Raw genomic sequence first — 16,059 nt, forward strand, 5'->3', positions numbered from 1 at the left:
AACAAACTTCTGAAGTGACCAACATAGACAGGACACTCTAAATGATGTTTTGTGCAGGGACTGATAAGGTTGTGCATTTTGGTTTTGTTGTGGAATGATAAATGTTGCATGTATGTAATATTTGAATTCTGGGAAAGATAAGCTATCCATTACGTCTTGGAAAATAAAGTATGGAGATTAGTAGCCATTGTGTTTTAACCTATTTTTATCTCAGGTCCATTTCCTCTTTTTACCTGGGAATTCTTTTTCCAGTTACACCTCCAAGTCATATTCCCCATTTTTTGTTTAGAATAGTGCAACAATACCAAGTTCCCAAAAATTGAGCTGGAAAAAAGTCCAAAACGGTTATTCAGTTGCTTTTCATGACTTTATAACCAAAAAAAAATATAGAAATTGTCACAGAAAACAAAATACAAAATATAGCAGCCTTTATGACATGAAGCCAACTGATGAACTGATGAATTTTAATTATTTATATATACTATTATTATTAATATATGTCATATCAAATATGTTTTGATTTATATAGGTTTATGTCAGCAAACAGGGGCTTCTGAAAGCGGCATGTATAAACACTACCTTTTAAGTAATATGGTAAAACTATGACTAGTCTGGCAGTCTGTAATGATGGTTGGAAAAACACCCTCAGGTCCATTTACGGTTATTGATTTTCTTTTAGTATAAAGTTGACTCCTTATGTGGTGCTGCACTTGGTTTCCATTATATAGTTAAAGTTATAAATTCTTAGACAGCTAATTCTTAGATGTCAGTGATATGTTTTCTATTCACAGTCTACCTCCCGTTCCATAAGGAGGCCAGACGAGAAGAGGCCAACCAGTGCTATGAGTCGGCTTTTCCTCCCGGAGGAGAATGTGCTCACCCCTTGCCATCCACTTCACACACACCTGACTTCATCAAACCAGGGACTTCATTCAGCAGCCAGAGGGAACATGAGGATGACTGACACACGCTCTCACATCGGCTGCCCTCATCATGGGCACAGCTGCTCAGGATGGAAAACGTAGACTAGCACACAGAGAATACTGAGGTGAACAGAAAGAACTCTCTGTGACAAAACTTTCTCGTTTAAGTCTTTCTCCAACCAAGATACCACCTTACAGACAAAAATGCTAATGAGTCAATTGGGTCAATATGTAAGCCCAAGGCAGCTAACCCACCAGTTATCACCCCATTCATACTGATTCAGACTGGGACTGGATTTCCAATTGTGGCTATAGAAACATCCACTGGGTTCAATATTTTGAAGGTTCAGAGTTAAAACTTTGTTGTATGTTGGTATGTATGTTAAAGAAGTAGCTCATTGTGTAGCATCACTAAAGTCAGGTACGTCACGCCGATGCAACGTACACACGATCGACCATTGGAAGTGAAAACACCCAGGTCCCATATTAACATGGATATGAAACGCTAGAGTGCTCTAAAAACACTCATTAGCACAACAGAGTGAGTGTGCGTTCTTGTACCCTCCGGGGGCCTTCACTCCCTGCTTCACAGTCCACATTCAAACGTTCTCACATAAAAGTTTGGTGCAGCACAGCGTCTGCTTAAACATGCATTTTAATTTGAAGTTATTGTTTCAATTGGTGTGGTTATGAGTCATAATGTTTTACACAGTTCGGCTCAGTGTGAATTGGGCATGTAATGATGGCATGTGTCTATTATTATTATTATTATTATTATTATTATTATTATTATTATTATTATTATTATGGGCACGAATTACTGTAAATATTTTATGGTTCTTCTGAGAATCCTTCATATGCTTGTGCTTTTGCTATTGGAATTGAATACCTGTAGCTTTCTGGAAGCATTTCCTCTTTAGCAATCAGTATAATGAGACTGCTTTTTGCTTCTGTTGACATTTATAAATGGACCAGCATGGCTGTGTAGACAGCTGTGGGAACTGTAGTGTCCCTTTTCCACTGCGCTCTTCATCCATATGACCAGCTGCCTTGAATTGACAGAACACTTGCTGTATTTCCTTATCACGTTTTTGTCAATCATCAAAGCTATTGCCTCAACTGCCTGTAATTAGTTGTTACCATGACAACATTACCTCATGAGCCCCTCCTCCCATTATGTGTGTGCGGCCTGAAATGAGTTTCTTTGGTGGGGCAGAAAGTGGGAGTAGGGGCGGACAACACGACACGTGCACCCAGTCAATCACCTCAGCTACAGTTAAGGAATCCAGTGGGCTGATGCTCCTCATATTTCATCCTTGGTAAAGATTACCTGTCGGCCCCAGAGGAGATGTATTGATCTGTTTTCCTTTTTTTCTGCCAGCAATCACCTGACAAAGGCACCTAGGAGTGCAGAAGTGAGTGATGCCCGTTCAGGTCTCCACCCACTGTGGTATATTTTGGCTGGGTGGAGCGGTGCAGAGTATTTTTTTTTACATCTGAAGATAATACCAGCATAAACCCTGCATGACCAACAGTCTGAGACCGTATTAGACCCATTAAGTATTTTACTTAAAAATAAATAAATAAAAAAACAAATAAAAAAATTAGCTTCTGTTACTCAACAGTAGGCTGTAGTGACATAAACAGAAATGCAATTCAGGGGGAGGTTATAAAAATATGCTACCTGAGTATATTTGGACCGGGGGAGGAAATCGGAGTACCCGGAGGAAACCCCCGAGGCACGGGGAGAACATGCAAACTCCACACACACACAAGGCGGAGGTGGGAATCGAACACTCGACCATGTAGATGTGAGGCGAACATGCTAACCACTAAGCCACCGTGCCCCCCCCCCCCCCCCCATCTATAATACAATTAAATAATATTTCTAGTAGACAGGAATAATGAAGGAAAAAGAAAAGTCTGTATCTGATTTGATCTGACATGGAGTTTGGAGTTTGTGGACGATAGGTTTTAAAAAAGTATGTGGAAATGAAACAAATCTAAGTAGTTACTCCTTCTGGTCCATAAATGGTACAGTGTTCAGCCTGAGTCCTGTAGATTATAAAATATCATAATTTTATTACAGCATTTAAAAAAAACAACAACATAAAACTCTTCCTATTGTGTAAACTTTTCTAAGGATTTTCTGTAGTAAATGACGGTGGTACCATTATTAATTAAAAATGTTAATAACTGTTGCATGTCCTGCTATGAATGTATTGTATAGCGGTGTATACAAGGCTGTACTGTATTAATTATACATGTTAAATGCTTGCTCATTTGGAAACTCTGCAACTGCTTTGAAATTCTTCAAGCCATCTTTACTGTCAACGTTCAGGTAAATATTTCACAAGTTATGTTAATGGTATATATATATATATATATATATATATATATATATATATATATATATATATATATATATAGATATATTTGCATATACACACACACACACACTTGGGCTGTAGTCAGAGTTGAGTTACTTATGTTTAATAAAGTTTTAACACCCAAATTTTCTTGCAATCTTGAGATGTAATGCTGCAGACTTATTCACAAGCGATGTGAGGGTTTGAGTAAACAGTTAGTTCAGCCCCTGACAATCAGATTTGACAATATGATATAATCTCAATATATCATGGTATAATTTATGTTTTGGATTGTAAATACACAGAGCGAATTATGACGCAAATAATAAAGACATAATAATGACAACATAAAAATGACTTAATGACATGTAGAACTCCACAAATTCCCCTGTGTAAATAGCCATGTAACTGTTGGACATAAACTGCCGACTCTGAATACGGCCCTTACGGTATAAACATTTCTGTTATCGATGAAATGTGTGGCACACATGAGTGAATCTAGTCAGTGTCATCTGGGCAGCTGTTTCTTTCTATATTAAATATTGCACATGTTGAGATAACATGTTACTACAATATATGTGTATTATGAATGAGAAAGCATGCATATAAATCTCAGTGCTCTTGTCATTGTATATCAGTGAGCGCTTATCTGTAGATTCTGAATGAATTGAAGGATTGCCATGAAAAAATAAAACCTCTGATATGTGACAACTGTATTTTCTTTTAACCAGTCATGCTGAATCGTTGTCCATTATCTCATATAGTATATATTTATTTAGCTGCAGCATATTTTTCACTTATTTTGTATTCGTGTCAGACCTTTGAAAGAGTCCCAGTATGTTGTGGTCTTGCTGGATCTGAACTGTTAAGTGTTTCTGAAATACAGTACAGATGAACTATGAGTCCATACATGTGATGTCAGATCACTTGGTGCTCTACAGTGCATGCTTCTGTTATAAGGCAAGAGTACATTTTTTGTGCCTCCTACTGTAAATTGCCCTGACAGGACAAATGACTCCAAGCTTGGGGTCTAAGCTCAATCATTATGTGGCATGTGGTTAATATCATATCTTGGACAGCCACTAAAGATGCCTTACATTCCCTTTTACTTTTGCTGTATAATACCAGTTATTCTTTACTCAATATTGGTTCAGAGTTACAAATCACATCTTCAGCTGTCCGTCCCTCACTCCGGCTCTTCGCTCTCTCTCTCTCTCCCCACTTTGCCTTTCTCCCTTGAAAGATTGATGGAGAGATGGAGGAAAAATCAATGCGTAGCTGCAGTGGCAGTGAGTGAGTTTTGTCATGTTTAAGTACCTGATGCATAGGAGCGGCTTTTTCCTGACTCGCCTCTGTTGCTGCTGCCTCTTGAAAGCTGCCGAGTGACAGTGGCATGGAGAAACAGACATGATAGAGTGGCTAGCTTTGCTTCACTCTAATCTATGGATCTGTCTTTCTTTCTCTGACATCTTTCCATTGTCTTTAGTCCTGCTTTCCCCCGTCTTTACTTGGCAGATGTGAGTGGGCTGGTTTAACACAATGTGGGTTGCAGGGATAAACTGGGCTAGTTGGGACACAGGGTTCACTGATCACTTTTTTTTTTTTCAAACACACCGATGTGCATAGAAGTAACACGTCATTCAGTGTTTTTTTTTTTTTACATATTATTTTTTTTTACATTTTACATTTAAATTTTGCTGGGTTTTAAATGACCTAAATGAGTTAATTTTTTTATTCCGTTGATTAATCAGATGTATTAATAATATTCAGCTTTGGTTTGTCCACACGTTCACTTGCTTATGCCCTTGCTTTGTCTTTTTCAAATCACTGTCTTCTATCAGATTCCCATCCCTTTTCATTCTTTCTGGCATCCTAATCAGACCACTGTATGTGAGAATGTGAGGTATATGCAGGAGTTGCGCTCTCTGACAGCCAATAAAAACCCTATAATCTCCTCAATTCAAGTGGCCCCATTTAAAAAAAAACACTAACTAGTGCCATCACTCAGTTTGCGCCTCCATGTTCTGTCATTTCCTTCTCTCTCTCTTCTTTCATTAATGCCCTTTTTATTTAATATATAGCCCATGAAAAATGAGAGACTCCTGTCTTGGCGTGTAGATATTTTGTTGCTGATGATGCGCAACGAATTTCCATCATAGCTTTGTTTCCAGCGGGCAAGCGCATAATCTTTTACAATGTGGGGAGGGTGAAATGCACGTCTATCAATCTCCTGCACTTATGGCTGTCGGTGGAGCAGAAGCCCTGCACACCAGCCTACCACACATGCACACATGCACACACATGCACACACACAACTGGAAACACACTAGGGACATGACTACATTGCAAGTACCTTGCAAGGGAAATAATTATAAATGATTAAGTTTAAAAAATTTTCTTTCTTTCTTTTTTTCTTTCTTTCTTTCTTTCTCTAAAAATCATACACATATAACATGCATACATGTTACTCAGTGTGTATCCTAAGACCTTTAAATATGATCATGAGCATTAACTCATTAGGCACAACACTTAATAATATTAAGACCAATTCAAAAAACAGTCATTGCAGTCATTGTCTCTCATTTCTCATTTTTGTAGGTGAAGAGATGTAGAGGTGCAGTGGTGTGTTTAGAGATGTGGAAATGCTATGGTGTGGTACTTTAGAGGTGGGAGGAGGTATGGAGGTCTAGAGGTGAGATGTGTTGGTTGGATTTGGAGGTGTTGAGGTGTGGTGGTTGAAAGATGTTGGAGATGTGAGTTGTAAAGTTACAGTGGTGTGGGATTTGGGACATGTGGAGGTGGAGTGCTGTGGTGGTTAAAAGATATTGAAGATGAAGTTGTGTGGTGGTTGAATGATGTTGGGAATGCATTGGTGTGGCAGTTAAAAGGTGTTGGAGATGCAGTGGTGTAGTTTGGAAGTGTGGAGGTACAGTGAAGTGATGGTTTGGAGGTGGGGAGATGCAGTGGTCTGGTGGTTGAGGATGGAAAGGGGAGGGAGTTATTGCAGTGAACTGATAGATGGTGTGCAGGTTTGAAAGTGAAGTGATGTTTTTGAAAAGAGTGAAGATGCAGTGATGTGATGGTTGTGATTTGTGGCAGTGCACTGGTGTGTTGGCTAATGGGTATGGAAGTGCAATTGTATAATGGAGGGAGATATGTTTATATGCGGGGAAGTGGCAGTGCTGTGGGTAAAGTGTTGGACTACTGAACTACTATAAGAAGGTTGTGAGTTTGAATCCTTGGACCACCAAGCTGCCACTCCTGGGCCCTGAACAAGGCCCTTAATCCTCAATTGCTTAGCTGTATAAATGAGATAAAAATGTAAGTTGATCTGGATATGGGCATCTGCCACATGCCATAAATATAAATGTTTTGGAATGAACAGACGGAATTGCAGTGTGTGGTGGTTTGTTTGCATAGAATTGTGTCGCTGTGGTGGTTGGGAGATGTAGAATTGCATTGATGTGGTCATTTACAAGTGTTCTTGTATGATATTTAGGAAGTGATAGGATGGTTTGGGAGGCATGAAGCTGCAGTGATGTGGTTTGGCTGTCTGAAGGTGGAGTAGAGTGATGGTAGGTGTGAAGGTGTGAAATTGCAGTGCTGCGGTTGTTGGGAGGTGTAAAGGCCCAGTGGACTTGTGGCTGGGAAGGGTAATAGTGCAGTCTTGTGGTGGTTTACCTTACCTTGTTTACCTTAGTGATTTGGACTCCTAACTACTCACTGCTTCTTTGTGCCTAGGCTTGTTTCTCTTGCTTCTCTCTGATGCTCTGGGCTTGATTGACAGTAATGGGTAGTGGCAGGATCAATGGGAGAAAACAGAAAGTATGTACTCTATGTGTGTGTGCTGTTCTCCCCAGCAGATCAGCGATGGAAAGGTTTCAGTTGGCCTGTGAATGAGGTAGAGGAGGAAGTCTCTGATGTGTCTGTCACTCAACCAGGCTGTTCTTCTTTCTATTTGAGACAGCACAGGTGACAGGGACACATGCTAGAAGTGACGGTATGTCCCTTTTTATGCCTGTTTGCATACGATTGTTCTTTACTAATTTTATGCCATTGACAACCACGGATGCAACGAGATCTGGGCTTCTGTTACCTACCGTTTTGAGAATATTCTAAAAAAAAAAGATTTGTTCTCAAAGATCAATACTTAAACTAAATACTATATTACTTGATCATAACCAAGCAAGAAATTCGCTAATTTATTTTTTTTATTATTCTTATTTCTGGATTTTTTTTTTAAAATACAGAATTTGAAATGTGCATTCATTTCCTCAAGTATTAAGGACTTCTACAATCTACACTAGAAGCTCCTTTTAAAAATGATTTAAAGACTGGTTCCTGATTTTTCTTGTCAGTTTTCAGCTGAATGTTCTAGATTAACTCATGTAAAATTTCATATATCAGGCTTTAAAAATCAGGTTACAGATTGCATCCCTCATGTGATGGCTATAAGAACAAGCCATCCTTCTTTGTACAATCCTTTTTAGGGATTAGCTTGTCACAAGTATTTCTCTTTTCAAGGCAAGATATGTCAGATGCAGGTTGGATAATGTCTTTTTTTTTATCAATGGCTGAAAGTATGTGGATATGTTTGATACTGCAGTGAAGAAGTGGCTGGAGAATTTGGCTCAATACATGAATACAAAATGGGCGTGTTTAAGTAAGAGAGAAATGTTAGCTAGGGAGTCTTGAGAACAACCTTTTTTTTAAAAAAAAATTCAGTAGTTTGGGATACTCATGAAAAAGAGGTTAAGGAGAAATGAAGTCATACCAGTGAATAGAGACGTTTATTAGGTTGGACGTGGAATCCTCAGAAACATTGAGATTGTTTATTGATTTTTTGGTTTTGGCTGGCTGCTTGTGGGCAGGCGCTCATGCCACTCTAGGCTCATCACTCAGTCCAAGACCACATATAAGATACTTCTGCACCGATATCTCTGGTACTATGGTACCATCCCGAAATACTGTAGCTACTTGTCATATATACTGTAAAACCTTTCTTACTGGCTTCAATAAATACACAGGGTTTGAATACACACAGACTGACTAAGTAGACTGACACAACTGTTCACACCCTCTGAAAAAGAAAAAATGTGCATTGAACTTTCATGCCTTTAAAAGCTTTGAGTTTGACTGTGGTAAACAGGAAGTTGTTTTATGCTCCATTAAGGACTTTACTCTCTGCTTGAATGGACAGTTATGCTGCCCTGTGTGTGTGTAGTATGTGTGTGTGTGTGTGTCAGACAGACAACAACTTTACAGAGTATCTGCTATACTATATATCTATATCTATCTATCTATCTATCTATCTATCTATCTATCTATCTATCTATCTATCTATCTATCTATCTATCTATCTATCTATCTATATATATATATATATATATATATATATGTATGCTTTATATTGTGGAATGCTGAGCTGTAATTATGTGTATTGTCCATTTCTACTTCTTTCTATCCCATTATGGGATTTTTCTCTGTAATACCTGTTTTTGTAATTAGATTTTATAGCCAGTGCAGAATATCTTCAAAACAAAAGCTCCACGTTTTAAAACATAGGCCAATGACATTTTAGAAATGAAATTGCTCACCTTTGCTCTCTCCCCCATTCTGAGGTGCAGAGTATACCACTACACACACACACACACACACACACACACACACACACACACACACACACACACACACACACACACACACACACACACACACACACACACACACACACACACACACACACACACACACACTGTGATATGAATCTTTCTGTGCTTTATTAGACAGAGCAGTGAGCTGTAACTGACTATTGTCCACAGATGGACTGGAGTCCACACCACTCAAGACCCTGCATAACCCTGCTGACAATACAATCAATAACCACACGCACATTACATGACCCCTCTCTCTCTCTCTCTCTCTCTCTCTCTCTCTCTCTCTCTCTCTCTCTCTCTCTCTCTCTCTCTCTCTCTCTCTCTCTCTCTCTCTCTCTCTCTCTCTCTCTCTCTCTCTCTCTCTCCCTCTCCGTCTCACACACACACAGTTTTCTCTCATCCACTACTTATTTTTTCTTCCCATTTGAGTTTTCTCTACGTATATTATCTCCATGCATGTCTCTTTTCTTGTCTCTTCTTCCCTTTCCGACAGCTACCGAGTGTCGCACTCTTGGCTCCTCTCCCTCCGTAAGTAATGGGCCAGATCTTCAGCAGCCCAAGGAGCAGCGTACAGCACCGCACTCTCAACGTGGACCCTGGGGCCCATAAATGCTAATGCCCTCCACTTGCCTTCCTCATAAAGTCCAATAAAAGAGAGCCATAAATCCTCTCAATTAGCAGTGTCCATCAGGGTTGTTAATTGGAGAGTGGAGACTCATTGGCAGGTGACCTTGCGTGTCAGAGGTGATGCTAATGGCCGATAGAGATTTGTGAGTGTTTCATGTTGGATTGTGAAGGTGTACTAGGATGCACATCATATGTATTTCCCTGGAAAAAAAAGCATGTCTTTGAATGTTAAAATTTATATTAAGTATGTACTTTCTTACTCTTCAAGAGCTTAGAATGCAGCTGAGGCTCAGGATAGTGTGTCTGTAGAGCAGGTGCTCAGATTGTGATAATCGCCTGTTTTTCAGCAGCTGAAATTTCTCTGTTTAAACAAGAGATGAAGCTTTCGTTCCTGACCATCCACTCATAGCTCACACACTATTTCAAAAACATTCAAGTTCAGAGGAAATGAAAGTGAGGCATAGATTGAAACAGGAAGACAGTAAGAAATAGATAAAGAAAATAGACCCTGTGATCATGCATCTGTCACCGGTAGCCTTTGCTCATCCCCTTCTCTCAGCAATCTGTCTTCATGTGGATTATTCATCAAGGCTGGGTTAAGCAGGAGCAGAGAGAGCGCTGAGCTGCCCACCATACTGAGAGGATACCGATATCCGCTTCCTCCCCAGACCAGTCGGAGATAATTCAGTCATCAGGCTTTGAACCACAGATAAGCATGTTATAAGATGGTCCAGTGATGCTTCTTTGTATGTCTGTGTGGGCTTTCAGAGGCATGATTCTATATCTATATATATCTATATATGTTAACAACAGGTGCCGAGAATAAAAATTGCTCGTTTGTGTTTTTTAGCTTTAAGGACTTTAGCAAAAATAACTATGCCTAATTGTTTAGTTTCATGCATTAGATCAGAATACGACATGAAACCAAGATGAACTCCTCGTAACGGTAGCTTCCTGTCATAGTTAATCCTGCACTGATTCACTTAATGTGATCTGCCTTTTCCCTGGCACATTTTATGAATGTGAATACGATGAGAAGACGGCAAGCGAGAGAGGAAATTAATTTGCAATAAACGTCCAGTACAGAGTAGCTTTTGTTTCAGGCTGGTGGCACGTGGTGTGGTATACCTGCCAGGTGTTGTGTGCCATGACCCACACCCCTGTGCTCTAGGGCAGGCAGGAGGTGATGAAAGACCCTGGGCTAGCCCCATCAAAAGCCCCATTCAGACAGAGCCATGGGCAGCACACAGGAGTACAGTGTCAGGGCTGGAAACGTGACACCGTCTGACAACGGCGCTGCATGGCTTTACTCCACAGCTGCTGACAGTCACCAGCGCTGAGAGCACGGACCTCCAGAATCTAGCAGCGGGTTAGGAAGGTGGACGGTGCTTGAGCTTGTGGTGTAATTGCACCTGCGCTGTAAAGACAGTGATGGGGAGAGCAATGTAGATGAAAAAGGAGGAAAACATGATGTGACTGGAGATGGGGCTTTACATACTATAAACTTTATTACAGTTTTTTCCGTTTTTTTTATTCGAATCTCTACACTACCAAGATTACAGAAAAGAGCAAAAATGCATTTAAACATGCACCTTGACTTTTTTGTCTCAAGTTAAATGTATAAATGTATTACACTGTGTAGATGTACTGTACAATAAGACATTATAAAGATCTAGTTTAAAAATGTTCCCTATTAAATATTATAAATATAGACATTAATAATATACTGTATAAAGCCTCAGTAAGACTAAATTGTGATCCAGACGCTCACTGAAGAGAGCAGCTGTCTGCTTTTCCACCTGCATTCACCACAAGACAGAATGCATCATAAATTCTGCACAGTGTGTTAAATCAGTGCTGGAATGTTCCGTACTTCAGAGGCAAGAGATCCCACAGGGTTGCTCACTGTGCCCTGTACCACAGGATGGACTAGTATGTAGGGACACACTGCTTTGATCATGGCTGCCCCCCTGTGTAGCAGATTCTCTCCCTAATCTCCTCAGCACGTGCTTCTCCACACGTCCAGCACGCTTCCCGAGCCATCCCGTGGCTCTCTACGCCTCCAGCATAGCCCTGCCACCTGCCTGTGCATATACAAATCACCGAGCCTTGTTAGCATAGTTTAGTGAAGATGTCAGCTTTATGAGGCCTGGGCCACACAACCTGCATGCACTGGTGATATGTGTGTGCGTACGTATGTGTGTATGTATGTATGTATGTATGTATGTATGTATGTATGTATGTATGTATGTATGTATGTATGTATGTATGTATGTATGTATGTATGTATGTATGTATGTATGTATGAGTGTGTGTATGAACAGAAGGGCATGAGGGATGTTTGGGGGTGTTGAGGCATATCTGTTGGGGGTTGGTACACATAGAAGCTCCTGACACTCACTGTAAATTTGGGGATGCAGCATGGGCCCCATGGAATGACAACCTGAGACTACATATAGGCTTTTTGCTTTAGTGATTTAATAAGGAGGGGAGAGGGGGCCATAACATAAGCAGACCGAATGAAAATAGAATAAATGAATCTGCCTCTAAACCAGGAGATTCATTTGACTGAGAGCAGACCTAGTTACTTTTAAAATTAAAATCTTTCCATTCTCGTAAGTCTATATAACTATATTAGAAAAAAAAAAAAATCAGATTTCCAAATCTGAACACAAGGACTTTCTACGATCGCAGCAGAGCGGCCAGTACACATTAATAGCCATCACATTGGTTTCTCTCTGTGTCTTGTTGTGATCATTAGCTCGTTAATCCAATTTCCCTTTCTGGTGATTGAAGGCCGCTCTCTGCTCTTACTTTATAACGCAGATAAATCTGCAGCCTGTCGTCCGAGGAAATGTAATCTGTCACGCGTCAGCCTCGCACTCGCTCACCTGATGGTGGCTAATGATGATGTCGAAGGGCAGTGGCGCTGCTCGTCTCTCCGCAGCCTTTGTTTGCCTTTACCAACACCTGATGCTGAATTTGTTAATCGCTTACAATTAGCTCTTAGCATAGTCATGCCATTTGAGCTCCTTAAAGAGAATTATGGGCTATTAAGAAGCAGGGAGGGACTCTATTAGGGCTGACCTTTTCCTTTACATTACTGATATTTGAGATTTCATTCTGAATTCAATGAAAACTTCATTTTTATTCTTATAGCACAGGCCTTTTTAGTTGCCACATTAAAATAGGGTGCTCGTCTGCCTGGAGGTCATTAATTATGATCTTTATAAATTAAATTAAAAAGATGTCAGTGCAATTTTTTTTGCTCACAAGTAAGTGAGCGTACGGATATTTCGAGTAGAATGCAGCGTCCATACTGGCACGAACAATCCGAATGTACATTTAATCTGGTATTCAATAATCAGTTAGAAATGTAAATGTTAGTACAGGCATACTCTATTTAAGCGAATGAATTTTTAATCAAAATTGAATCAAAATAAAAGGCAAAATAAAATTTGAAACCATTATTTGTGAAAACTATTTCTAACATGTACAGCACAAGCATACATTGTTCTATATGACTAGATGACTCTTAGATTTAGTGATTATTTCATAATAGTCGATTCTACGTTCGAAACACCGCTTCACAGATGCTTTCTCTTATTAGTAACTATCCCTCGCTCTTTCTCACAGACAAACACACCCATACACACATACACACATGCTCTTCCTCCAGAAGCCTGACTTGCATGCATTTATTTATTCGTTATATTTCCTAATTCAGTTTGACGAATGAGTGACAGGTTGACACCTCATTCGGCAAGATTAATAGAACGACACAATATTTACGTCGCCGAGACAGCCAATTATCCCACCATCTATCACCAAGATTATCTTTCTGATTGAAAACTACTCGTCCATGTAATCGGAATTATTTGGAATTAGGAGGGAATTTATGGCTTCTTGTGTCGCTTTTTCTGGCCGGTGGTAAATTAGAAATATTAGATACATAAAAGAAGTGCAGGAATGGAAGTGTATGACCCACACAAACGAATGTCATTTGTTTTTATTCCATTTTGTTCCAGTACATATACAGTATGTCCTGTGGGAAAAAACTGGTGTGTGACAGTTTCAACACATTACAGTGTGAGTCTAAACTGAGGGCACAGGCAGAAGCACAACAGACTGTTAAATAGATGACATCACAGAAAGAAAACAGCAAGGCATCAGTAATGTTGCAAAGTAACTAAATATTAATCTTAAAAAAAAATGTGATTTTATTGGTTTCGACCTTTTACACATCACACTGTTTGCTGAATATATATTTTGCAAAAATGCTACATAGACTAGAAGAAGCCTTTATTTTGTCACATATACATTACAGCACAGCACATTTCCTTACATATACCAATTTTGGAAGTTGGAGATCAGAGCACAGGGTCAGCAATGATACAGCCCCCTGGAACAGAGAGAGTTAAGGGCCTTGCTCAAGGGCCCGACAGTGGCAGCTTGGCAGTGCTGGGACTTAAACCCCAATCCTCCAATCATCAACCCAGAGCTTGATTCACCACTGATTGAGTCACCACTGCTCTAAATACACATCCTAGCCACTTTATTAGGAATACCAAACTAAAATGAGGTTTTATTTTATACTTAAAGAGATGCTTATGATCACTAACAATATTCAAACAAGTGTACATTAGAAGGATCAATACAGTATGTGCCCAGACAAACATTCCCCACAGCATTACACCACCACCATCAACCTGAATTGTGAACACAAGGCTGGTGGGGTCCATGGATTCCTGCTGTTGCTGTAATGAGTGATTATTTCACTCACTCTAGCCTTCCTGTCAGCTAGAACCAGTCAGTTTTTTCTTACTTCTCTTATTAAAAAGTCATTACTACACTCACTGCTGATCTCTGGATTATTTGTTTGTTTTTCTACCATACTTCGTATCTGCTATGTATGAAGATATTCCAACCATCTGTCTGACACCAACAGCCATGTCACAGTCAAAGTAACTGAGATCCTACTGTATTTCCCCATTCTGATGTTTCATATGAATACTAACTGCCGCTATGTGATTTACTGTTTGGGATACACCAACAAGCAGCTGTACTGGTTTTATAATAATATGGCTTTGACGAAAGCATATTTTTAAATAAATAATCCAATTACATATCATTTCATTATTTGTATATTTTGAAGATTTTTTCTAAAACTCCATTTCACAATAATGCTATAACGTGCTATTGTTCGAGGGACTATAAGAGCAATTGCTTTACAATGCTGTTCAATAATAGCAAACAAAAATGATGATATGATTGACTGCAAACAGAAGTGGCTGTATTTCACTATTAGGTGAGCTGCTTCTTCTTAGTTTGTCTTTTATAATGAAATTTGAACGTTTGATCCTTTTATCGTCTCCGGCACCGAAAAGCTTTTGGGTCAAGTGATCATTGCTTTTAAAAATAGTGAAAATTGTCACTTCTAAGCATGTTGATGTGGTTCAATAGCATTGGCAGAAATGCAATCAGACTTGTAAACAGGATTAGTCTGTCCTGATATAGAGCTTTCAAAACTAGCTCGGTTATTTTTATCCTCTTATTACTAGAGTTGTATCTTTAAGGGTGCCAAAATTATCCTGTAAATTGCTGACAATGAAAAATGAAAGGTCTCTAACAGTTATTATAAGCAATCTGTCTGTGTTGTGCTACAATGTGACTGCTGTGCTTGCGATACCAGTGGGGTGACCTGAGAGAGAGAGAGAGAGGGGGGGGGGGGGGGGGATCTTCACACTAAAGAGTCTCTTCTTTTCTTCTTAACACACTAGATATATGAAAATGTCTACAGTTTTCTTCAATTTTGAAAAATTAATCTAAGAAAACTCTCATAAACAGATTTTGTAATACATTTAGTACACCAGTAGCAGTAGCGGAGCAGTGCAATGGTAGCTCAAGTGGTTAAGGCTCTGGGTTGTTGTTCAGAGTTCGAGCCCCAGCACTGACAAACTGCCACTTTAGGGCCCCTGAGCAAGGCCCTTAACTCCCTCCACTCCAGAAATGCTGCATCATGACTGAAACTGCGCTTTGACACCAACTTTCAAAGTCAGGATATGCGAAGAAAGAATTTACTGTGCTATAATATATAAGTGACTTCTATTGGCATCACCAAAAGCATGCTTACATTTTTTTTATATTATGACATAACAACAATGTGTTCATCTGTGTTCACTGTAAAAAGTAGACAAACTCTATTTGGGAAGTGGATGCACCCAGAAGGATTTAAGTTCAAATCCCAGCACCACCGCCACCATCACCATCACTTTAATTCTCATCACAGAAATCAAACTTACTGATGGAATAGTTTTTACTGAAAGTTAATCCACTTAAATTTGGCAAAAGCGTAAACTTATTTTGGATACTTTAACATCTCTGTACTGTTTTGGAGTATTTTAATGTGTTCACATAGATTCGATTTATCTATTTAAAAAAATAATAATAATTTGGTCATGGCCATATATTGTCTGTCCTCAG

General features: G+C 39.4%; 1 protein-coding gene across 6 annotated transcripts in view; it reads left to right on the forward strand.

Annotated features, from left to right (window-relative positions):
- Positions 1 to 4,008, forward strand: part of LOC113659645 (G patch domain-containing protein 2-like) — a 28,467-nt gene extending 24,459 nt beyond the window's left edge. For all 6 annotated transcript variants that reach the window (XM_027172542.2, XM_027172543.2, XM_027172546.2 and 3 more), the window contains exon 10: positions 792 to 4,008. In XM_027172542.2, the coding sequence (XP_027028343.2) occupies positions 792 to 964 (173 nt within the window). In that variant the 3' untranslated portion in view covers positions 965 to 4,008. The remainder of the gene's footprint in view (positions 1 to 791) is intronic.
- Positions 4,009 to 16,059: the final 12,051 nt, after the last annotated feature.

Source organism: Tachysurus fulvidraco, chromosome 12, assembly GCF_022655615.1.
Source record: "Tachysurus fulvidraco isolate hzauxx_2018 chromosome 12, HZAU_PFXX_2.0, whole genome shotgun sequence".
Classification (NCBI taxonomy): domain Eukaryota; kingdom Metazoa; phylum Chordata; class Actinopteri; order Siluriformes; family Bagridae; genus Tachysurus; species Tachysurus fulvidraco.